Source organism: Argentina silus (genome assembly GCF_951799395.1).
Source record: "Argentina silus genome assembly, chromosome: 6".
NCBI classification, from domain to species: Eukaryota; Metazoa; Chordata; class Actinopteri; order Argentiniformes; family Argentinidae; genus Argentina; species Argentina silus.
This window is the reverse complement of record NC_139660.1, coordinates 4,692,652-4,718,366: the sequence shown is the minus strand read 5'-3', so window position 1 is coordinate 4,718,366 and position 25,715 is coordinate 4,692,652. Positions and strand designations below refer to the sequence as shown.

Genomic DNA, 25,715 nt, shown 5'->3' with positions numbered 1-25,715 from the left:
CTTGGAGTGCAACTTCTAAAGTGAAGAAGAGAATGCTTCCATTTCATCTTGAATGTTTGTAAATAGCACCAATTTACCAATTTCATAACACCATCAATAAGTACAGATTCAAATTAAACACTTCATAAGAAACCATTTTTATTAATAATTATCATAAAAAGCAGAAAACAAACAAACAATAAAAACAATTTCAATTCAATTTGTCATTATAACATCTTAAGATAAAAGCACCAACACCAAATAGCAAGAGTTTCCATGGAGACTCTGGGTGTTTTGGAAAGTAGGTTTGCTCTTATTGCACCGCAAACCTGCCCTGGCTTTACTAATCAACGTACAGAGATACATCCTTCAACAACACGGCTTTCTCCTGACGAAGGGTTTGCAATAAAAGGACATCCAATTTATTTTTCTGAGAGACAGATTGAGACATTGAGGCATTTGTGAGAGAGAAGGAAGATAACGTTGTGGCTTTTTAACATCTTCAGATTAGTCAAACATAAATAAAGCTTATATGTAAAATATTGCTGATGAGGCAAGATGTATGTGACAGCAAGATATGTGTTAAAGAGAAATAAACATATCTTAAGGCAGTTTGTCAACCCAAAGCACCTATTATGTCCAAATACTGTATACTGGGGGGGGGGGGGGGCTGGTCCTGAGATGGAGATAAAAATCATGTCACAGTTGATTAGTCAGGAGTAAGACTGTGACAACAGTAGTTAAAAAGTGATTAGTCATTTCAAGAGATCTGTTAACTTCCTGAGTAAGAACTTTGGCAGGATTCAGAGTCTTGGTATGTGGAACAGTCTTACATGTAATGTAATGAAAGTGTATGCAGTGCTTGGAAAGAAAACCCCCAATGTAGCATACTGCACTACCAACTTGAACTATATAATCCTCTATAATCCTCATCATCCTCATTTGTCAGAGAGAACAAATATCTAACTCCACGACTGATTAAAATAGGGTATGAATGCAATAGCCGGTTCAAAACGATGACAATGGTAACAGTAATCTCTAGCCAATACCATTTTACCTCCCACACACACTCCTGCCACTGGGAAGTATATATATATATGTTCTTTTCATGATGGGACATAAAAAAAGCCAACAAGCAAGCTTCTGTTGAAGTTTATTAACCCTTCCCCCTCCTCTAGCACAACAGGAGAGGAAGTGTATTAATCAAATAGCTGCATTTTCCTTGTTTAAAGTGCAGGAGAGCACCGTACGGTCTAAATAGTATTAAAACTTGATCTGTATCTTAAGTCATAATAAAAGCATCATAGATACCAACTGCAATTATATCAAACACCAAGAAAAGAAAAAGAAAAACAACATCAATAATAACAATAGTTACAAAAGACCTCTCAGTGCTGGTAACAAAGGACTAGCTTTTTCTGGGCATGTCCTACATGAGCAAATCATTGTCCTCACTTCACTTAAAACAGAAGGGTCGATACACATTCCTGGTTACAAAGCACTGACTTGTCTACCGGATCGGACAGCATTGTGACTATAAAGCTTGGATGAGTCTTATTTCTCCCTTGAGGACACACAAACTTGCAAATGAAACAAACACACAGAGCTATGGACAGAGACCAAATCCTACTCCATGTCTTAGTGCATGTCTGTTAGTGACAATTGCCCGATGACAATCAGATAAGAGGAAGCCTGGGTGTTGCAACATAACGCATACAGTACTAGTAATACTACTACCAGTTATATTTAACTTACTCACAACAGATGTAGTATGGTTTTACTACGGGATGGAGGCATTTAAGACATATCCAAGGACAGACAGGAAGTGTGAAGTTGGAATTTGGTATTGGATGCACCAAGAACCTTTTTTTTTTTTTTTTAAGTTTCAGTCCGATACTTTGAAACAGCACCATTTCTTATCTTTTTTTCCCCCACAATGGCTGAGAAGGCGTGGTGTTGAATGTTCACAGACTACATGTGGTTTGTAAAACAAAAACAAACAAACAAAACAAAGTCAATCTGATCCAATCCAGAATACGTTTAGTCTAACTGCTTTCACTGCAAACATCTCTCTCTGTCGGCTGTGTGTTAAGCACATATAGTACAAGCTTTGATTTTCTCTCTTTCTGTGTGTGTGTGAATGAGGAGACAGTGTCGTTTGACCAATACGACCCTAGTGACACTGAACAGTCATGGTGTTTCACACTCTATTAAGGCCCTGGGCGATCTCACTCAACTGCTGCCTCCTCCCTGGGCTCATTGCCAGACCTGTCTGACAGGCTGGGTTTGCGGGTCAGGATGTCACAAAAACAAAAAAAACATGAGACCGAAACTCAATCTAGGCCTTTCTTATTCACATACACACCGTTTCTTTTAAGATGAAAATGAACACACACAAAAAAATTAGTATGTACAAAACACAGTGTGTCACATGCATTTACAAATAGTCCTGAACAAGGTAGCACGTTTAACTGTATGAGAACGAAGGGTGTTTTCACAGTATGCTAAAACACTGCGTAGAAACACATCTAATGAGAGCTTTCACCTGCATTTTTAACTCTGAGCCAGCCGCTGCAGCTTAACCGAAACGTGCAGTCTACAGTTGTACACTAGGCTTCAAACAATTAGATAATTACATTTTTTGTTTTTTTAAATACGAGAAAGAAATGCCACAAAATGGCATTAAAATGTCCCTGTTTACAAGAAGCACCAAGTATTGATAGTTATTGATGTTCTTAATATTGTATAAATAAGATTAGGCACAGTCCAGAGTTATACAGATTGTAGCACCATTGTTTTCAGACTGTGAGTCAAGTACACACACTATTGCAATTCTACACTGTTACACGTTTCAGAAAAACAAAACAAAAAAGGAAAACCAACATAACATTACAAATGGAGGAACAGACAGCATAAATATAATAATCTAAATTATACACAATTATACAGTCCGAGAATGAATCCCATTCACAGTACAACATTGTTTACAAAAAAAATAAAAATAAAAAACAAAATCATAAAAGGTGTGAAAATTCAGTTGCCCAGTAGTTTGTTGTCGCCACTCGTGCATTCCCAGTGTGTGAGGATGTTTGTTTGTATCAGTGTGTGCTGGTTGTGCTGGTTGGACTGACTAGGCTACAGAAAGCACCATTACAGCGTTAGTGGACAGGGTGACTCGTACACAAATGGCATGTATTTGACCCTTAATAACAGTAGCCCGTTCTGTACTATCGAGCCAACTCAAGGTAAGCCAGTGCGTGCTAGTACCTTCTGTATGTACCACTGTAAGTTTTAGGTTTGGGAAATGCTTGCTGCTTGATTGGTGGATAAAACATTGCGCCCCCAAAACTCCCCTCTATACTTCCTCTAGCGGAGGGCGGTCAAGGTCGGGTGTGGGAGAACCACACGCGTCATCAATTACAGATAAACAACGGCGCTGGAAGCGGACGGGTGGCGTGGCCCGGACCTGACCTACATTAGTAGAGTTAGTGTAGGAGGACATGTGATGTTGTAGCAAACAAGCCCTGGGCAGTTGAAAACATGTGGGGTTCAACTATCCGGAATGATATGACAGAGTCCAATAGAATAGGCTGATCCGACAGCGGAACACGGGCTAGTGAGACCGACACCAGAGGGTGGACGCGCCGTGCAGAACTTTTGAGTCAGACAAATTGCACCTGTGTTTATATCGTCACAACCGTGTTTCTGCAGGAATACAAAAACAGAGAATCTTTAAAAGGTTATGAGTAGTTGAGATTCCTACATATTAAAGAATGCAAAGAAATGACATTGCGGTCCTATAGCACTCAGTGTGTCTACAAGTAGTGATTATAAACTAACTGACATGGTGGTTGCAATGACTAAACTGATGAATCCTGTTCCCACATACATCCTCCATTTTTTTTTTTTATATATTTTTTTTATTGTTATTATTTTTTTAACCAATATCTGTTTGCTGTTCACCACCTCCCCCCAAGCCTGCAGCCACAAGTCCACACAAGCCTTAGACATTACAGACAGCACCCCTCCTAAAGCCAACCATTTCATTTCCATACCTTGCGTGTCACAACAACCAAGATTTTGTCAAATGTTATTACGTACTATTTTACAGAGCTAACTCCTGGCTATACAGCCTTCCCAGCACCACGGTAGTCATTGTCACAGGGTACACGTCTACTGTATATGATCATTATCCAGTGTGAGGTGGATTATAGCACCTACCCTCTCGCTTCTTATTGAAATACATTGTGATAAAAAAAAAGTACAGGTATTTCATTCACTGAACGAGCGCTGACGGTCAAAGGTCACAGGGCAGAGAGATGCAGAGAGGCACAGCTCCACGGCTCCCAGTCCTGAGCAGAGCTGCTAGACTCAACTATTGCCGCGCCACAATTCACCACCCTTTCCCTAAAGTATGCACTACAGATGGATAGCTGTATCCTAAGCTTTTAAATCCATGTGGGGGAGTGCACAAGTGCATACTTCAGGAGAAGGGTGGAGAATTGGGACGCAGCACGTGTGTGTGTGTGTAGTGGGATTTGGAGTTTCCACAGCACCTGGTCAGACCACAACAGAGAAGAGTGTGTATGTCAGGGGTGACCAACTCTGCAGGCTTCTATTCCAGCCCAGCTCTAACACACGTCATTCTGCTAATCAGCTGCTCGTCAAAATCTTGAGAAGCCAAATCAGGTGGGTTAGTGCAGGGCTGGAACCAAAGGGTAGGGTTGGCCACCCAGGTGTCAGACATCCATCTGGAGGATAGCACCACAGGAGTCGCTCCATACACATCTTTCCAACTCCGAGATGTGACCGTAAGACTGAGCTTAAAAAAGGTGTACTGTGCTTTATTTCTGTTGTTCAATGTTAGAATCGAGACTTAAAAACATTTAAAATAATTTCATTTATTATTTATTTTCAAGCCTTAAATAAAATCCTTAACAATAATAATAATAATAATAATAATACTAATGATATCAGCACCATGTGACACGCTGACAGTGACAAACAACGTTAAAGTTATTCTACAGTACGGGCACCGACATACCAATTCATTCAGGATTGGATGCATACTGTATTAGGACTTCCATACAGCTATGGAATATACCTGTCCCTTCTACTTCCCTCCCGTGTGTGTGTTTGCACTCAGCCTCCACCCACGACACAAACATGACCTCTCAACTCTGCTCAGGATGCCGTACCGTCAGTGTGTCCGCATGTAGCCGCAGTGGTGTCGTTATGTGTGTGTGTGTGTGTGTGTGTGTGTGTGTGTGTGTGTTGAGTCCCAGTACAGATGCCGGTCGCAGCTGTGGTTTTGCAGGCATTTGAGCACCATTGAGTGAGTACAGCCCCTTGGTCCACACCTGTCCATTTGCATAGGTTACGTTGGGTTGAGGTAGAAATCTTCAGTTACCTGTCAGAGGGAGGAGGGGCGGGGGGGGCAGTGTTTAGCATGACAGGACAACATCATGGCATCAAGTTCAAAACTATGACCATGAACCTACATGGAAGAAGAAAGGAAACAGTAGAGGAAATGGGAGGGGCAAATAGTCAGAGGTTTCGACAAACAGTTCAAAAGGATCACCATCGAAACAGAAACAGGTTAAACATCTTTTCACAGCCCAAGGATGAGTGAGTTGTTTACATACCTTGTAGAAACTGAACAGCAGCTTGGGGAGCACAGGGAAACCAGGTAGCCTGTGTCTCATCCCTACCAGTCTCTCTCCCCCCTTATCCCCCTGATTGACCTATGCCTCGCCCTCTCCTCCCTCTCCCCCACCCGCCCCTCATCCCCTGCCCTGCCCTATCTCGGCCGGGAGCCAGGGAACTGAGGGGACGTGTAGGTAGTCTGCATCCCCAGAGTCCTCCACATGCTCATCCCACCTCCTGAGCTACTGGTCGGGGGGGGAGGGGGCAGATGAGGGGGGTATTGCATTGTGAAGGGGCGAGAGGAGGACGATGAGGACAAAGAGGAGGAGGACAGGCAGGCAGAAGCAGCAGCAGCAGACACAGAAGCAGAGGAGGAGGAGGAGGAGGAGGAGACAGAGAGAGGGAGGGAGGACGCTGCTCTCTGCTGCTGGAGGGAGGAGGCAGGTAGTCGGGATGAGAGGAAGGAGTCGGAACGAGAGGAGGGAGGGGGCTCTGAAGAGGAGATGGTCGGGGAGGAGGAGGTGACGTTGAGTAGGGGAGGGGGGATGGAGAGCGTGGAGGGTGAGGGGGTGTGCAGTACTGTCTGGGTGCGGCTGTGCTGGGCCTGGGAGAGGGGGAGCGAGGGGGGCGCTGAAGCCATGAAGGAGGAGGCTGACTGGGGGGCATTGTGCTGGTGCGGTGGCTGTGGCTGTTGGGAGGAGGAGGAGGAGGAGGAGGAGAGACTGAGCAGAGAACTGAGGCCTCCAGAGGCCGGCAGAGCAGCCCCAAACTGATGGGACGACACTGAGGGCACCACGTGGTGAAATATACCTGTGGATAACACAGCAGAGATGGAAGGAGGGAGAGAGAGAGAGTGGGGGAGAGAGAGAGAGAGAGAGGGAGAGAGAAGGAGAGCGAGGGGGGGGAGAGAGAGGGGGAGAGAGAGAGAGAGAGAGAGAATGCAGGACTGAGCCAGGTTGTGCATAGCAGCAAGCAAGTCATACAGACAGGCACACAAAAAGCAAACAGAGCCATTTCACTTACGATTATGAGAGGTACAGAGGATCACATATCATGTCAAAAGCCCCATTCCTCTTGAGATTTGACGGTATAAAAAAAACACTAGTGAGGAAAGTTGCTAATCGTAGTGAAATGTCTCCATCACACACAAGACCAGCGACACTGAAACAAACACCCAAAGAAAATGATCATGCTAACAAAGGGTATTTCCCATACCCACGATGACATGATCACATGATCAACACATTTATCAACCTTAGGTTCCGCTCCTTCAATGAAATATGAGACATTTTCCAAGGGTGTTTCCAACTTAGCTTCTGTGCAGCCAGTCAATGGCAAAGCAAGCAATGAGCAGTCAGTCAGTCAGTCAGTCAGGCAGCATAGGGTTCCTCCCACTTACCTGTGTCCATTAGTGCGCCTGCATGTCCCATGACCTCCCTCTCTATCTCTCTAACACAACAGCCCTCTGAGACCCAGGGCTCTAATGCTAGTCACAAACACACCCCAAGCCTGAGGTGCTGCTGAATGGGAGGAGACGGGTGTTAGCGTGTGTGTCAGTGGGCCTCACCTCCAGCTGCACCCCCTGCCAGCCCAGCGCTGGAGAAGCTCCCCAGGGAAGAGTGTCCGTTGACCAGGCGCGGGGAGCCGCTCACCGTGGAGCTGGCCGTCTGGGCCCCGAACAGGGACTGGAGCACCGAGGCCCCCCCGAGGGGGAACTGAGCCCCCAGGTACTGTCCCACAGACGGCCCCGAGGCTGACGACGCGGCCACGGGGCTGCCCACTTTCCTGCTCAGGATGCCCCCCCCGCCGGAGGCCGCTGAGATGAAGAGGTTCTGGCTGCCCAGGCTGCTGCTCGCCTTCAGCTCCCACTCACGAGTCTTCTGTTTCTGCAGGGCCTGGCGCTCCAAGCCGCCCCCCTGGGCACTCCCACGGCCCCCCGGCTCCTGGCTGAGGAAGGGGTTAGAGGGGATGTATTGGGACCCTGTTTGGTCACTCACAGACCCCTCGCCCCCTCGCCTCTGCTGCTGCTGCTGCTGCTGTTGTTGTTGTTGTTGTTGTTGTTTGTGATCAGAGTCTGAGTCCGTGCCCGTACCTGGCCCCCGTGACCCCCCCATGCCAAAGGGGGAGCCCCCCTGTCTCAGGTCAGACTGTTTGGGGTCAGAGATCGGGGAGAAGGTGGACTTCCACTTGCTGGTGGATGATGAGGATGAGGATGATGAAGAGGAGACCTCGCTGCCTGTGCTGTTTCCACTGCTGCCTCCTGATTTCCTCCCTACTAGTTCCACAGAGACAAGCAGAGACAATATAAATACATATATACTGTTTAACAGACATAATATAAATACATATATACTGTTTAACATAGACATAATATAAATATATATACGTCATCAAAGCAAAAGGTGGCTACTTTGAAGAATCTAAAATATAAAACATATTCTGGTTTGTTTAACACTTTTTTGTTGACTACATAATTCCATATGTGTTCCTTCATAGTTTTGATGTCTTCAATATTAATCTACAATGTAGAAAATAATAAAAATAAAGAAAAACCATTGAATGAGAAGGTGTGTCCAAACTTTTGACTGGTACTGTATATACACTGTTTAACATATAATATAATATAAATACATATAAAACTGTTTAACAGGACAAAGCACAGCCTGAAACAGACGTAAGCTGATATCCACTTGGTCCTCCTCACCTCTCTCACTGTCTCCAGCTCTCCCTGATCCATCTCTGCTCTCCAAGGATATAGTGGCAATCTTCCTTTCAATTCTGAAATCAAGACAAAGTCAATCCCCAAACTTTAAAACGGTACTATTCAGTCACGGATACATACCGCACAAGGGGGAGGGAGGAAAAAAAAGAGATGAGAATGCATCAGTGGCACATTCAAACAACAACGCATGAAGATGTCCATCACTAAAACGTGCAAGTCACCTTGAGCTGGAGCTGTCTGCGGGGTAGCCCGAGTCCTCATCGTCGGAGCTGGGGGCCGAGGAGTATCGCCCGGAGCCGTTGGCCTCCAGGGGGCGCTCTCTCTTGAGCACGGGAGGCTGGTCCAGGTCAGGCCCACAGGGGCTGCGGCCAGACTGCTCCGGCGAGGAGATGGCAGCGATCTCCAGAGGCTGGTTGATGTTGTTCACCTGGCAGGCCGAGCAGACAACAGGGTTCAGGGTTCAGGGTTGGATGATGATGCATGTAGTGACAGATCTATCATTCATTTTTATGAGGCATTTGTATTCCTTGTACTCTTTTCATGACTACATACTGCCTTCATGTACTTCCACTGGCCACTGGAAAGGACCTCTGAGATTAAGAGGAGCACTCTCTGGTTTTCAAGTAAAACAGTATCATTTAATCATGGCCCACAGAGGCTGAAGTACCCACATTGGGTTACAGGGATGTAGCGCTCTAGATAACATCAATTGAAAAACACAAAAACGATTACCCAGCTCAATAGAAGACCACACCCCGGTCGAAACGCATCACTCTCATTCCCTGAGTGTTTTCCGCTTCTATTGAGCTGAATAATCACTTTGTGTGTTTTTCAATTCATGTTATTTAGAGCGCTACTTCCCTGTCACCCAATGTGGGTACTTTTTGACTCTGTGGGCCATGATTAAATTATAGTTTTACATGCAAACCAGAAAGGGATCAACCATCCCTTTTTATTTTTTTTGTTGTTAGTGGAGTTTTTTAGGGCATTTCTGCTTTTATTTGGATAGAGACAGTAGAGATTGACAGGGAGGATGGGTGAGAGAGAGGAGGGATGACATGCAGGATATGTCGATGGCCGGAATCGAACGTGCTGCGAAGTGCTACGCCACTGAGCGCGCCAACCATCCCTTTTTCATTGTATTTCCTGTATGGCATTTTTGGCGCGCTACTGTCCACTACCACCCTCTGAGATAAATAATTCTCTGAACTGCTCAATCACATGAAAGTTTTGGTTGTGTTTCACTATTCTGTTGTACTGTACCAGAATGGTTATGAAGGAAAAGGACCTGGGCGTGACTCACCATGGTGTTGATGTTGAGTGGGGATCCTGAGGGCTGACTGGTGGAGCTGAGCCCAGGAAAGGACCTCCTCTTGGGGGATCCGCTAGCCGGGAGAGCCCCCGTGGAGCTGCGTTTCCTCCTGCCGCGCTTGCGCCCCTCCTGAGACCCGTGGCTGTGTGAGTGTGTGTGTTGCGAGCCGGGAGAGTGGTGGTGGTTCCCATGGCTGTTACCGTGGTTACTGTGGTGGTGCTGGCCCTGCTTGGCCGAGCCGCCACCGGCACCGCCGCCGAGATGGAGCCGGGACGCGGCCCCGCCTGAGGAGGAGGAAGATGAGGAAGAGGAGGAGGAAGAGAAGAACATGCGGCGTCGGGACTCGCTGTCCTGGGGCTCGGTGTCCGACTCGCCCTGGCGCTCCGTCCCGTCCCCAGAGGAGTTTCTGGGCGGGGCGTCTGCGTACTGGAGGACGCCCCCGGTGTGGGGCGGGGGGCTGTGGGCGGGGCCGCGGCCTGTTGGTCCCATTAGAGAGGCATTGTGTGGGGGAGGAGAAGGGGCAGCACCATCCTGGTCCTCAGACAGCCCAGAGTGAGAACCACCGTTCACCAGGCCTGAGGAGTACCCTGAGGAACGAGTGGTAGAAATGAGTCTCTGTACGCCATATACACTACACTGTGGTTCAGCCCATCTCATTACTCTTCACTCAGAATGTCAATGTCCATTTAATCTAATCGTATTAAAATAAACTACACATTTGATTTGGTTCAGTCTGGCAATGTCTTGACAAGCAGGCTTCAGTGACTGAGGTGGCATATGTCCATGGTCCATGTCCATGGTGAATGAATGAATGTGACCGTAGGTGTGAGGGGCTGCTTACCATTGGTCTGACCGGCTGGAACAGGAACAGGACTCGGTGTACTCCTCTACAAAGAGGAAACAGAGAACGTCACTGAGTTAGCACCAAGCCAAACAAGGTACATCCGTCACATGACTTTGTGACTGTGTGTACACACATCACTTCTCTGTTTAGAAGTGGTTTGTCAGTCCACGCTGCCATGTATTGGCTACTTTGGAAATCCACATCATCGATCAATATTTACACGTGTTCAATCTAACACTGATAAAAGGCTTTATGTGGCAGGGTAGGCCAGTGTGTAGGAAGGGGGAGAGGCAGGCATGTAGGAGAGGCAGGCATGTAGGAGAGGCAGGGCATGTAGGAGAGGCAGGGCGTGAAGGGGCAGAGAGGTACCCACCAGTCTCTCAACTCGGCTGGGCAGCACCACGCTGGCCAGGGGGATGCTGACAGGGAGTTTGCTGGGGTGGACCGTGCTGAGGGGGATACTGATAGGGAGGCTGGTGATGGTGTCACCCCCGCCCGCTGGGCTCTTCTCCTTACCCCCCTGGACATGACACACACACACAGGCAAAGTCACAAACAGACCCACAGGCGAAGTCTCACATACACACGCACACATACGCAAAGTCACACACACACACACACGTACGCGAAAAGTCACACACACAATGATTTAGGGAGGAACAGCGAGGTAGAGGAAAAACAGTGTGTGTGTGTGTGTGTCAGAGGTTGGACTGTGGGTCAGACAGTAAACTGTGGGTATAGCAGCAGACAGTGAGTCAGACAGTGTGTGGTTAGACAGACAGACAGACAGACAGACAGACGCTCACCCTCTCAGCACCCTTGGGTGTGGCGCCCTGCAGCGTGTCAGACGAGTGGGGTGACAGGCAGCTCTGTTTGGCCCCCAGAGGAGAGGTGACGGCGCCCAGGTCTCCCCTGCCAAAGCAACAAGCACAGTCAGGAGGAATACAGACAACTCACAAGTGAGAGCACAGCCCCTTTACTACTGCCCTCTTCTGTGTTCGCAGACCTGTCAGAAGTGCCATTAGAGCTCATCAGCTCATCCCAGATCATTTCCTTTGATCTGTACACATTCAAATGGTAGGGGTTTAGGAGAAAGACCATGGGGTTGTTCAAGGTCTTTTTTATTATCTTTCCTTTTTATCTATTTTATGTAAAGCACTTTGAATTGCGTCCGTGTATGAAATGTGTTATATAAATAAACTCTTTTACTTCTACGGTCAAACAAACACAGTATCTATACAATAACATATGAAGCCTCTCTACAACCAAAGACCAGCCTGTGGATGTGACTGACCTGTGACCGGCGAGGCCCAGGCCTCTGAAGTGTGCTGCGCTGGAGTCCTGGTTCAGGTGCCTGCGGAGGGCGATCTTGGCCGGGGAGAAGCGGGTGTAGTCAGGGAGGGCGTGGCCCAGCTGCCTGTGGCGGGCGTCGGGGGTGGGGGGCACGATCTCGTGGTCGGGTGAGATGGGCAGGTAGCGGGACAGGAGCTCGCCCTTGGTGCCCCCCCTGTCGAAGCAGGGCGAGGCGGTGCCGTTCATGGAGAGCTCAGGGCTGAGGCCGTTCAGCCCCGCCGCAGCCAGGCCCAGCTTGGGGGTGTCGGGGTCCAGGTGAGGGCGATGGTCCAGGCCTGGCAGGCCCTTCCTGTAGGGGGAGCCGTCACAGGGGCTGTAGGACTTGAGCTGCAGCAGCTCCTGTTGCCTCTGGCTCTTCTCCAGCTCCACAATGCTGATCTGAAAATGAACACCAGGGGGAGCCGTTAGACAAGGTAAGGAACGGAAAGCAGCCGTTTGAGGGGGTTGATTCATTCTGACTGAGTTACTTTCACAGGGAAACATAAACGTCAGCACAGCGACATGAAACTAAACTTTCCCTAAAATGACGCACTGTAAATGCAGTATCAAATCATGAGATTGAGGGAGAGGAGACAGGGAGGAGAGGAGACAGGGAGGAGGGGATGGGTAGAAGCAGCAAGGAGGGCGAGGAGGAGAGAGGTGAGAGACAAGAGTCTGCAGGTGGGAGAGGCGTACCTGCAGCTCTAAGCAGTGTCGCTGCTTCTCTGAGATCTGTCTGCGCAGAGCCTGCTTCTCCTTCAACAGGCTCTCCAGACACAGAGAACCCCAGTCCAGCCTCAGCTCCTCACACCGTGTCTTCAACTGGGGTACACACACAGAGAGAGGGGGAGAGAGAGGGGGGAGGGGGAGAGGGAGGGAGAGAGAGAGGAACAGAGTCAATAAGTGGTAAATAAACATACCATCAAGCAAACAATATCTCCTGTTACTCATTTGCCCCTGGGCTGTTTGTCTGACAGAGTTCAGAGCCAGCAGGTCAAAGCCCATGTGAGAACAGAGAGCAGAGCAATAGCTCCAGGAGTGGAGTCTGAGACGGAGGGAGGTCTCACCAGTAGGAGGCTGTGATCCCGGAGCTCTGCCATGTCTCTCTCCAGCTGCTTGGTCTGCTCCTTCAGCTGGCGGTTGTGGGCCGAGATCTCCTTCTGGGCCTGCAGCAGGTCCTCCATGGTCAGGGCTTTCACTCCCAGCTGAGGGCAGAGGGGTAGGAGTCAGAAAACACTGGGCTCAAGCACTTCTGTACACCATGTTCAGTTAGCACAAGACAGAAAACGTTTTGAAACGGGGAAAAAAAGGGAAATGAGTTCTTGTTTGGCTAGTTCAGTTTCCAGTTTTTTTTTCTATTATTTTTTTCTACTTCCTATTTACTGAACACAATACAGTTGAGCGCTGTGTGGTGGTGGATAGGGGTTAGCGACATGCTGAAACCTGATCAGGAATTGCTACAGAAGGCTTTGACGATTGACGCAAGTTGTCTCACAACCTCGTAAGGAGCATTTCAACATCCATTTCTAAACATGACAATATTTGCCTAACAGTTACCACCCCTTGCATGACACATGCACAGCTCGCTGCTTCTCCTTATGCGTGCACCTCTCCATCACTGTGCCTGTTGAGTGGTCGAGCTGTAGGCACCAGGTAGAGTCAAGAGCGTACCTCATCCAGTTTGGTGTGGAAGAGTCCTTTGATCTTCTCCTTGTGGTTCTGACAAACTGTGTGCAGCTGCTTCGCCTGCCCAGACAACTCTCTGTGTTTCAGCTACGGTGGTGGTGGTGGGTGGGTGGGTGGGTGGAGGGGGGGTGGGTGAGGGGGGGAGACAAGGAGGAAGGGAGATTTAGAGGTTGAGTTTCGATCAGAGGCAACACTGGGTGCATAATTACCATTGATTAAACTGTCATCCTAAAGAGAGTTGAGGGATTGTGAATGACATAGCTCATGGATGAAGTCTCTATGGGCCTTCAGGACGAGGAGAGAGGGCTAACACACAGTCATCCTCTGCCTTTCTGTTTGGAACTGGAGAGAAGTTCATTGTCTTTAGATAGGACCATCTCTTTACCTTCTCCTGCTCCAGAACTTGCTGCAGGTTGGTGCGGTACTGAGGTGTCTTCATGTGGGCCATGAACTGGAGGTACTGAACCTTAATGTTGTCTGTGGGAGTAGGTGAAGAGACAAGAGAGCTGTTATCACGTCTGTCCTTTCAGCAGTAGCAGCTCTGAGTGATGGGTTGTGTGATAAAGGAGGGGGGGGGGGGGAGGGGTATCAGTATCAGACTCACCCAGGAGCTGTTGTAGGCCCGGCGGGGTCGGGCCCAGAATCAGCTGACCAGACGCATAGTGCTGAACTTTGGGAGGTAGCTGGTAGAAGGGACTCTGAGGTGACCTGTACGCATCTGTAGAAACAACCGGGGAAATAGAGCAAACATGTAACCAAACAAAGTGTTTAGGGCTGTCGAGTTGCATGTGGAGCTGTGTGTGTGTGTGTGTGTGTGTGTGTGTGTGTGTGTGTACATGCGAGTGAAAGATAGAAAAGAGAAAGAGAATGTGTTTGTGAGTAAGTGTGTAACGGCAGGTAGCTCACCCTGAGGGGGCGCTGCAGAGAGGGTCTTTGCGTGCAGCAGCTCCAGGGCGCTCTGGCTCTTCTTGGTCTTGCGCTCTGCTGCGGTCTCGGCCGCCTTCTTGGGACGCCCGCGCTTCTTGTTGCTCAGCTTGCGGCCCTTGGCAAGGATGGCACGCCGGGGTTTAGGTGACGCCTTTACAACCGCCAACAGCCCTGGCCTCTCATCTTCCCCACAGGAATCCTGGAACGACCACACACACACACACACACCGACAGACAGACACACACACAGACAGACAGACAGACAGACACACACACACACACCGACAGACAGACAGACAGACAGACAGACACACACACACCGACAGACAGACACACACACACACACACACACACACACACAGTGTGAGCGAGACAAACACAATCCTACAGACACAAAGGGGATCTGTGCTTTGATACTGCTTGCTTGGAACAAAAGCCTCTACGTACAACAGCCCTCGGAAAATGCAAACAGCCCCAGTAGATCGGTCTAACGGTCGAGTGTGAGTGACTACACACAGATGTGTTAGCCTCCCTCCACCCAAGGACTTAAGATCATACTTGGTGAAAGATGTGATTGCTTCTTCTAATATTGCGGTTTTATATGTTGTATTGATTTCTGTATTGAGCTGCGTTTTTTTTTTTTTTTTTACGTGTTGTTGTTGTGGTGTAAATATTGTGGACAGGGTGCACCTGCAAAAGAGGCCTTGGTCTCAGTGTGTTTCCCCTGCATAAATAAAGGTTAAATAAACTAAATAAAAACACCTTGTGCTCCTTGGCCTTGGTGGGCGTGGTGGTGTTGCTTTTATTGTCTTTAGTATCCTTCTGCAGACGACGTCTAGCTGCCTCTTGCTCCTCCTGTAACAGATAGGAATATTATTATTATTATTATTAATAATAATAATAACAACAACATATGCCATTTAGCTGACGCTTTTATCCAAAGCGACTTAAATTGCAGTGGGTGCATACATTTCAGTATATATGGTCCCAGCGGGAATTGAACCCACAACCTAAGCGCCATGCTCTACCAACTGAGCCACAGAGGACCACAGATAGGACCATCTTACAGTGCCTTGTTGATCAGGGCTATGATGGAATGTATGATGGAATGTTCAGCAGGACTTGGAGACCAGGTGTAAAGACTGGCAGAAAGTGAGCATACTATCAACAGCTATCTAAAATGACACACCTCGTTAAACAATGACATAGTGTAGGCAAAAAAAGCAAATAAGAAAATGCGGGCTTACCCTGAGTTTAGGATTTTTGAGACTAGAAAAATAGTTTTCAAGCTGAAAGAGAGAGAGAGAGAGAGAGAGAGAGAGAGAGTGTCAGGTGGTAACATTTGAACGGGGACACAGAGGGATTGCAGAGAGGTCACGGTCCTTCCATTGGCAGTTCCATCGGCCTTCCGAGCACGTGCATGAGAGGAGCTACAGGAACAATGCAATGACCTCACCGTTTCCACGGCCACAAGCAAATGGACACATTAAACACTTAGCCTGTTGTTTCTGCTGCTGCGCATCCAGCCACAGACATGATGCAATTAGACGGCCACAGACTGGCACAGACCAGTATAGCAACACAACATGTACCCAAACAAGGAGAGGTATATTCTAGGCTCTAATGATGGCTCGATATGTCCAAAACTAACAGGCAGACAACTTGGTGGTTTTCTGTTTGCAGTTCACAGATTGGGCGAAAAGGGGACTGCTTGAATGTTGTTGTTGTTTTTTTCCGGGTTTTTTTCCCCTCAAATGTTGTCCTGTAAAACACATCGTAGTGTGTGCTTTACAAATGAAGTTTGATTTGATTTGGAGCAAGTCTTGCTTTGAATGTTTTCAATGTTTTCCAAGTCTTGAAAACAAATGAAGCCACAACATTGAGTAGTAATTAATGTTGTATGCCATCACCTGTGGCTGAACCAGCTCTGCTGGGCAGCGCCTCGCTGGGCCAGTCCACAGCAGGTGCATACCAGCGGATCTGACAGGAAGACGTTTCCTGCAGAGGGCAGGGATATGTCCGACTAAACATTCTCTCGGCATTTTCACCAAATATCATGCCAATGTTTGGGGCTTACCATATCTGATGTGCACAATGTTTGGTTTAACAATGATATTTAATAGAAATACCTGCTGCACATATAAACAAACAAACAAAAAAAAAAAAAACCCAGGCAAAAGCTTTGAGGCCACGGTTCATTTCAGAAGGGGACACAACTGGGCAGGGCAGGTAGGACGGTAACATTGTGAGAGGAGCTCGCCAGGGCAGATCAGCGGAGAGCGGCCAACAGGCCTTGGAGTCTAAGAGAGGGAACGTGGACTCACTATGGTGCGGTCTATGGTATGCAGGTAGTAGGACACGGGCTTCCCCGTCCAGGACACCGACCCCCTCAACGGAGACAGTTCCACCACTCTCATTATTGTGCCAATGTCTGAAAAACAGGAGCAAAGGGAATGAAGCAAGTCGTTGTGGTTCATGCCATCAAGAAAGACAGAGGAGAAAATATTATTTTCTTCCATGAACACACTTACCACTCAAGTTTCGACTGTTTATTCTAAAATTCAGAGGTGCAAAAGGTTTCGAGGATACAATCTTCCCACCTGAAAGAGAGAACAGATTAACATCAAGTGAAGGCACCTCTCAATAGGCTGTCTGGAAAAAAAGAGAGATTACTACTACACACAAACAAACACACACTATAATATACACACACTATAATATACACCAGATCAATTCATTCATTCATCTATGAGGGATCTGCTATAAATAATCAATGGAAGCATTCATCATCGTGTCATGCTGGCCTTTTAAAACACAGGGGTCAGGTGAAGGAGACGACATAAGACCGGGGGGGGGGGGGGGGGGGGGGGGGGGGGGGGTCGAAGAGGTCAAGTGTTGTGTATTGACACAGCTGTCATAAGCTACTGCTGCCTACTCTCACTCTCTGGATATCACCAATGAAAGCAGCTGAATCAGGAATGTGGTCCTCTGTGGCTCAGTCGGCAGAGCACGGCGCTAACAACGCTTAGGTTGTGGGTTTGATTCCCACTGGGACCATATACACCGAAAAATGTATGCACTTTCTGCAATGTAAGTCGCTTTGGATAAAAGCGTCAGCTAAATGACATGTATTATTATATAATATATTATTATTAATAACCAATTGAAATGATCCCGGCCCCGTTCTCTCACATACAACCGGCTGGAGCTCTTTGACAACATTCAAGCGGTCCACAGTCACAAAAAAGGTACCATTTTGCTACAATATTTTGCTACAGTATTTTGCTACAGTATTTTGCTACCAACCTTCCTTCATATTAGCAAAGCGCTCCTTCAGTTGGTGATCCACCTCCGGACCAAAGGCAAAGTTATTCACGAAGATAACACTGCAAGACAAAGAACAGAATGGATTTGGAGTTGATACACAAGCTGTCTATCTGATGAACTAATGTGTCAGTGATGTGTTTGAGCTGTGCCATCTCAGTGAAAGTGTAGTCTGGGGGTGACTGGGGCAGTCTGGGGGTGACTGGGGCAGTAGTCTACCTTGTGTTGGCTATCCTGTCTTTCCACTCCTCAGACAGGAAGTCGCCCCTCTCGAGCTGTAATACAACGAGGAACATACTTAAGACAACATATGGCACTTAGCTGACGCTGTTATCCAAAGCCACTTACACTGCAGTGAGTGCATACATGAGCTGCACAGATTCAGTGGCAAACGATTTCAAATTGCTCTTCCTTGACTGACATGCGTAGCTCTCGTAAGAAGCAGGCTGGAAGCGGCCGCGGGGGAGACCCTAACATACCGTGTAGTCCCCGTGCTTCTTGCCGTACCACGTCATCCACTTTTTAAACTCTTGATCCATAGACTGAAAGGAAAGAGTCATAAAATACAGTTAGGAGCGCCAGTCTTTCTAAAATCAGCCTCTTTCTATGTTGTTGACTGACAACCGTTTGGGTGTGCCCAAAGACATCATGCGTGTTGTGTTAGGTAGGTCCTTATGGGGTGTTACCTCTGCGTAAGTGGCTGGAATGTCTGCTTTCTCTACACCAAAGTAGTGTTTACAATTCGTTGCTGCTGCAACCTGCAGCACTACTTGTCCCACCCCTGCCAAAACAGATAATCAAAAGTTTATATATGAAAAAAAAAAAAAGAAAGAGCAATCATCGTAAAAAAACAAAACATGAAAACAATCCCTGAGGAATGTCTTATGTCAGTCAAAACACAGCAGGGAGCCAGAGGGCAGAAACACTGACCACTGCCGAGGTCCACGAAGGTGTCGTCTTCCATCATCTCCATCTCGTCGATGATCTGGGCCACCAGGTCGAAGCTGGTCTCTCCGTACACCTCGGGGGAGAAGGGCTCATAGTTGTTGAGCTTCTCCGGGTCTGTGACCGAGTGGTTGTACACCTGCTGCAGGATGTGTCTCAGCAACCCGTTAGACGGACGCTTGTTGAGCTTCATGGGCTGGGTGGTGCCTTTCCACTAAAACACACGCACACGCACACGCACACGCACGCACACACACACACACACACACACACACACACACACACACACACACACACACACACACACACACACACACACACACACACACACACGCGCACGCGCACACACACACACACACACACACTTTAGGACACTAGAGTGGAGGACTAACTCTTTGGTGTGTGCTGAGTCTGCTATTCTAGTCTGAGCTATTCTCCAATTGAAAAGAAGTATGTCTGCAAGAAAACTTTTAATTGGACACACGCAGACTCACCAGTTGGTGGATGCTGTCAATGGCTCTGTTGTATTTGTCACAAAGTCTTTGCATGCTCTCGAAACTGCAACCAGACAACCAGAATTAAAATAAATACCATACATGGATGACTTCATCAACATCCAGCCTCTCCGGTAATAGGACTGTTGGTAGCCAACTGTCAACAATGTTGTTGATGCTTATGTTTGTGAATGTTTGGGCAGCACCATGGATACTGGAATGCTAACTGCAAATCAGTTGGTTTCACTCTGTCGGTTGCTGCCATGTGAAATCAAATCATTCTCAAATGGGCACCATTGACATTTCTATCCTTGGTGCCTCTGGGGAAGAGGCCTCGTTTACGGTACACCTGAGAGCGTGGAGGGAGGTCCATCCTGCCCATACGTATGTTTGTGTGTTACATTAGTGGTGTTTGACTGTGTGTGAGGGTGCTCTCCCTGGTGGTAGGACTACGCCTCAGAGGAGGGCGACGGTCCCCGTCCCTGGGCTCACCTCTTGGTGTCATAATCGATGAGCACATAGTTCTCCATGGCCAGCTTGAGGTCTGGGATCTCCTCACAAACCCACCTAACAGCAGGGAGGGACAGAGTTAAACATAGCCACAGCCACAGTCACAGTGAGTTAAACATAGCCACAGCTACAGTCACAGTCAGAGGGAGGGACAGAGTTAAACATAGCCACAGCTACAGTCACAGTCAGAAGGAGGGACAGAGTTAAACATAGCCACAGCTACAGTCACAGTCAGAGGGAGGGACAGTGAGTTAAACATAGCCACAGCTACAGTCACAGTCTGAGGGAGGGACAGAGTTAAACATAGCCACAGCTACAGTCACAGTCTGAGGGCAGGACAGAGAGTTAAACATAGCCACAGCTACAGTCAGAGCACTTTGCTTCTATTTTAAGTGTTATAGTGGGGATGTGTGTGGGTGTGTGTTTGTGCCTGTGCACGGAGGGGGGGGGGGGGGGTCACTTACCGGATGGTCTCGATGATTTCATGAGCAGCATCATGGTGTTTATCCTGCAGGACGCACAAAGAGAGAGGGAGGGAGGGAGGGAGGGAGAAAGAGAGAATGAGTTTATAAATAATTTGAGTATGCAAAAAGCATTCACTGCCGGAGTACAACCAAACACAGGGGGAACAATTCAACAGAACGTGACTACGGATTTCCTGAATAACAAAAGTCACACTGAGGACATGTACACTAATGGTGCTGTTAGAATTCCCTCGCAGCAAACCTGCCCTGCAATCGGGTCACGGCCAGGTCAGGTACGATCCTCAGTAATCCCCACCAAACACTGCAAACCCACATACTGCACACTCAGCGAGTGTGACTCATTCCTCCTTGACTGCTTTGAGTGCTGCTGCTGTTACATGGGAGGGACTGCAGGATTCTAGTCATGCTGACAGTTGTCTATGTTGACCCAGTGACCCACTTTCCCTCTCCCGTTCCAGCACTGTCACTGGGAGGGAGAGAGAGAGAAAAGGAGGGAATGGATGAGAGAGAGAGAGAAACTAGAGAGAGACAGAGAGAGAGGGAGAGAGAGGAGGAAAGGAAGGCGGGAGAGAAAGAGAGAGGAAAGAGCGGGAAGGAGAGAGAACGGAGAGGAACTGAGAGAGCGGGAGAGGAAGGGAACGCAGGAAAGGGATAAAGTGCGGGAAAGGGAGGGATTGGGTGAGGAGTAGAGAGGGAGAGAGAGAGGAAGCAGCCCCAGCCAGCCAGACCTTGCTGTTCTCAGCTGGACCAGCTCTGGCACAGCAGCCTCAGCTCACAGCCTAGAGCTCCCCCGTTTCCCGCGCAATATCATCAACTCCCGCCAAGGCAAGGCAGGGCAGGGCTAACACACACAGCTCAACACTGTTACTGAGTCTTTACACACTACAGGGCAAACCCCAACTGAACTGGCTAAGATGTTTCCTCTTCACAACTGTGCTTTCTAACACTGCACAGCAGCCATGGCGGAGGTGTAACGTAAACACGTCAGCACAGTGCAGCTCAGCTCTGACGAGTGATTAACACAAGACTGAGGGTGTGAAATAAACAAAGCATGTTACACCTGTGACGAAAAGCAAACCCTGTCATCGAGGGAAAACGGTGCTATGAATAGAATACTATAAGCTCTGAACAAACTTATCCCAGAACAGGCAGCAAGGCTCCTAAGCAGCAAGCAGCTTAGTTATTCTATAATTGAGTGAGGGGTTAATGCTATGTTCTAAACAGACATCAGTGGGGCCACGTACCATCAGGCTTGTGAGTGTGTGTGTGTGTGTGTGTGTGTGTGTGTGTGTGTGTGAGCGGAGGCGGCTGGAGGGGGGGTGTTCCTGCCGCTCACACACAGACGGCACGCAGCAACAACAGAGCTGCTTCTAAAAATAACTCTGGCTGAGAGAGAGAGAGACACAGAGACACACACACACACACACAACGAGAAAGGGATCGTGAGTGTGTGGGAGAGAGAGAGAGACACACACACACACAGTGAGAAAGGGATCGTGAGTGTGTGGGAGAGAGAGACACACACGGCGAGAAAGGGATCGTGAGTGTGAGAGAGAGAAGTCACCCCTCTTCTCTTCTCTTCTCTCCTCTCCTCTCCACCTCCGTTCATTCTGCCCCCCTGCTGTGGGCACCGTGACGGAACTGACGCACCCAGCCACTCACTCACTCCCTCCCTCCCTCCCCCTCTCTGTTCAATCACCATGACGCACGGTTAAGGCGTAGGGGGCATCACGCCGCTCCACTACGCATTACTCACAGCCACAGAACGAATGACGAGTAATCAGGTGCATTTGGGATATTATTACTACCACATAAAAAAAAATGATTCTCGAAAAACCCCTTGTTCTTCAAAGGGTTGCCGGTAATACAAGATGACACTTTTCCCATACTTGTTTGACTCTTGGTTCTTCAATCACTCTCTCGTCCTGATGTTGTGTTTGATTTCACCTGCATGCAGATCAGTAGGTGAGGGTGGAGCTACGGCATGCTGACTGACGGGTGGTCAGGGCCTAGTGAGGTAGAGCTACATGTCTGTCTGCTTGATCTCCTCTGATGACACCACCACAGGTCACATGTTTGCCCAACGAGTGTGCTTCAGACCTTGGCTGCATGCTTCTTGTAATCAATGAATGGCTTGTTGTTCGTATACAATTTTTCACATGGCTATGGAATACACAGGACTCGCAGACATAATCTAGGCAGCTGGATATTAAAAGTGGAGTTGCACTTCATGCTACAGTACAGAGTTCACTAGGTATGTATTTACATAGCCATTACACAGTAAAATGGTAATTACATAGTAATAACCAACAAACCAACTTCTTGTGTCACCACTCAGTACCATTTGGTACCAGGTGGGTTGCTACCAATTGTGTTTAACTATTTTAAGTAAGTACCACATACCACGTAATTGCCATGTAATAACTTGGTAGATACCGAAACTGTAGTGGAACAGTACGTCAGTAAAATAAAGTGTGACCAAAAAAAGGTGTTGTTTAAAGGCACAGTAGTTTAACAAAAGGCTGTGCAGCACAAGAGGTGTTCTTCATATGGAAGCAGTTAAAGATTATTTAAATCCACAGATGGTGGCGACTGTGTGTGTGTGTGTATGTGAATGAGTTAGTGAGAGACAGAGAGAGAGACAGACAGACAGACACACAGACAGACATACACACACAAAGAGATACTGTAGACAGGATGTCTGAATGTGCACTCTAAGTCTTAGCATGTGGTACTGGTAGCAGCTTCAGTGTGGGAGCAGCATACATTACAATGATTATGCTGTGCACACCAACACAGAAAATAGTGTGTGTTCCTGCTGTGGGTGAGAAGAGCAATTTGGCTTGCACAATGTAGGAGTGGAAAGCATTGGAATACATGTTATGATGGATCACTGGTTGGGGAGCTGTAACAGTAGTAGTCCTATGCATTGTTCAGATGACTGAAGCGCAAACAAACCAAACCCATTCTGAATACAGATCGCCTGCTCCAGGGCAAAGCCCGTTTCACATAGCCATGGAGGTACAAACAATCAATTCAAAAGCCATACATTCCTCTTCCATAGATCAAAGTGCAGAGATTAATTTGACCACATGCAACATTGACAGGCATTGTGATGCGCAGGGCCAAACAGAATCTGCAGCTGATCCAAGTGCTCTGTCTAAGTTAATGCTAGTCTCATCTTCTTCTGCCCCTCCCAGTCGTTCATATGGAGGACAGAGGAGGAGGTTCTTATTGAAAACAGGAGGACGACTCCACACTGTGTAGCCCCAAAGTACACAGCAGATCAAAAACAAGGACCATCAGCGCTGCTGTTTTATTCAATGCAAGACGAGCTTCTCCATGCTATTACCAGTCAGTGCATAGTAAAGCCTGGGCTTATCTCTCAAGACCATACATGAGGAAGTAGCCTACAATGCGGATCTGCCTTTCCCTGAGAGGAGGCAATTACTGCAGTAGTATTCTTATCAGTCACTAGTGTAATAGCGTAGAGTCACCAGAGGCCAACTGAGGAGAAGGTGATTGCGTCAACAATAGTACTACTGACTCAAGTTCAGGAACTAACGTTACCCCATCAGTCACATGGTGGAGGCGTAAAACAGAGCACAGGTTAATACGTTCTGAGAAATTCACTTATAGCTTTTTCCAAGCACATTGTTTCACCGCTGTTACCACCACTGAGAAATACAGCTGAAACACACTTGAAGGCACCACAGGCTTCTCATCTGCTTCCATTTCCTTTCCCCTTTGGTAAATCGGGTACAATCATCTGCTAAACTTTAGCTAAAGCATATGTTCAAAGCATGCACACTAGGTCAAAACACCCATGATTTATCTTTGGAGCACAATCAAACAATGTTCTCCTTCAATCTAGGTCACCCTTTCACTGTGTGCTGTGAATACATGCATGATTCAAAAAAAGGCTTGGTCATAGGGATATGGGATGGGACCTTACAAGTTAAACAAGATCCAAAATCCATGGAATGCAATTCAGCCCAGTCAACCTTCTGGTTTAATTCAGTGGAACTTGCATCTCACATGGAGTGAAATTCAAATGTAGTTCAAGCAATTCCTATTCCTCAAGCAATATCTTTCAAAGTTCCCATTCCAAATCTTAGATCACAAGTGAGGTGTTCTCTTGCCATGCAAGTAAGTACCCTACAACCTCAGCTGGACACAGGGGGGGTGGAATACCTCGTGAGCGCAGGTTCAAGCCCAATCCCCTACTAGTACTATCCACTGTAGTATGCAATCACAGATGAAGACAAGGCAATGATACATTTGCCATACAAGTTACAATTCTCCAACCATGTACCGACTGACAATTCCATTGTAGTTATGCATATGATTTGCAAAACAAATTTCCAACTGACAGTTGACTCCTAAAACGCCCACGAACAGATTCACAAAAACATTTCGAAAATAACAGCTGATTACATTGTACAGATAGCAAGTAGCCGGAAAATAACTGACCCGATGATGGACTGTGAAAACTATTTAGAAACCAAACTCAACCTCAATCTCTAGGCAATCCTTGTCAAGCCATGACTTGTGACATCCTGCAAACGATCAAGCGAACGAACTGGACTAGCCGAAGTCGACTACAGAGGCTTTGTATATATTTAACATGAGTAGCCCTGCTGTAGGCAGCTACAGCAGCAGGCAGATACAAATGTCAGGTACAAAAGCCTGTGTAGTCGACTTCGGCTACAACTGGACCAGAAACTGTCAAACAACAAACGTTAGCTTTAGCTATTGTTATTGTTCTTATGTCAGTAGCCAGGTTGAAATGATAGCTAACGTTAGCTTGCTGCCTTAGGCTTGCACTCTGTTGTCGCTGATCTTGTTGGACCGCCTGTATGACCTGCATGGTCTTTTGGCTAGTAGAAGCTAGCTGACGTTAGCTAGCCCTCGGTATCTCTAACAAAAGATAAGACAGAGATTAATAGGTCCAGTCTTTGGTCCTATACCTCATTGAATAAGCAGCTGGCCATAATGGTTAAAATACTCACGTATATTGGTAACGGCCACGGATAGCCAGCAGCTTCGGCTCCAACCGGTGACTTCAGTTTGAGTTCTAGCTTTTCACCCATTCTACACTTTCTCCGGCGTTTGCTATGGTGAAAGCTAGGTAGCTAACAGTTAGCTAGCTGGTTAGCGAGCTACAATGTGAACATTATGTCAGAAAAAAAATCTTGAACACAATAGAGAAACTGTGATGCCAATGGACGTAATGGAGTGAGAAGTAGTACGCGTTCTATGCAGCCAGGTGTTCAAATATTTCCGATAGATTTTGATCAATTTGTAAAAAATAAAAAAAAAATACTGTTCATGCCGAGCGGCTGCTACACCTCGGCAGTACCGCCGCCATCTTCCCCGGCGTGAAAAAAATTGTAAAAAGTGGCCCCTACCAAGACGGACAAACGTCAGGGAGGGGGGCGCTGTGTAGACTAGGGACAAAACCAAATTATTACAATTGACCGTGGCAAAAATCATGAGCCATTCTCAA

At 47.5% G+C, this 25,715-nt stretch overlaps 2 protein-coding genes across 4 annotated transcripts; both read right to left on the bottom strand.

The window, feature by feature from the left end:
• Positions 1–118: 118 nt before the first annotated feature.
• Positions 119–25,569, bottom strand: dot1l (DOT1-like histone H3K79 methyltransferase). 3 transcript variants are annotated; one of them, XM_083671848.1, is made up of 28 exons: positions 25,219–25,569; positions 20,186–20,229; positions 19,704–19,778; positions 19,212–19,275; positions 18,703–18,931; positions 18,459–18,553; positions 18,252–18,314; positions 17,992–18,047; positions 17,755–17,834; positions 16,980–17,048; positions 16,773–16,879; positions 15,696–15,737; positions 15,211–15,303; positions 14,428–14,647; positions 14,126–14,239; positions 13,907–13,998; positions 13,507–13,608; positions 12,903–13,040; positions 12,532–12,657; positions 11,798–12,234; positions 11,310–11,415; positions 10,877–11,023; positions 10,501–10,546; positions 9,651–10,246; positions 8,569–8,774; positions 8,330–8,403; positions 7,193–7,900; positions 119–5,389 (listed from the first exon to the last, which is right to left on the bottom strand). In XM_083671848.1, the coding sequence occupies exons 1-28, from the start codon at positions 25,297–25,299 to the stop codon at positions 5,382–5,384; spliced, it is 4,218 nt and encodes a 1,405-aa protein (XP_083527974.1). In that variant the 5' UTR covers positions 25,300–25,569; the 3' UTR covers positions 119–5,381. The 3 variants fall into 3 exon arrangements, with proteins under 3 accessions (XP_083527974.1, XP_083527975.1, XP_083527976.1); XM_083671849.1 differs by having other exon boundaries at positions 7,193–7,897; XM_083671850.1 differs by lacking the exon at positions 10,877–11,023.
• LOC310805954 (uncharacterized protein) lies at positions 5,774–7,169 on the bottom strand. The gene has a single exon (XM_083671851.1). It carries the CDS (start codon positions 6,587–6,589, stop codon positions 5,780–5,782), a length of 810 nt encoding a protein of 269 aa, XP_083527977.1. The 5' UTR covers positions 6,590–7,169; the 3' UTR covers positions 5,774–5,779.
• Positions 25,570–25,715: the final 146 nt, after the last annotated feature.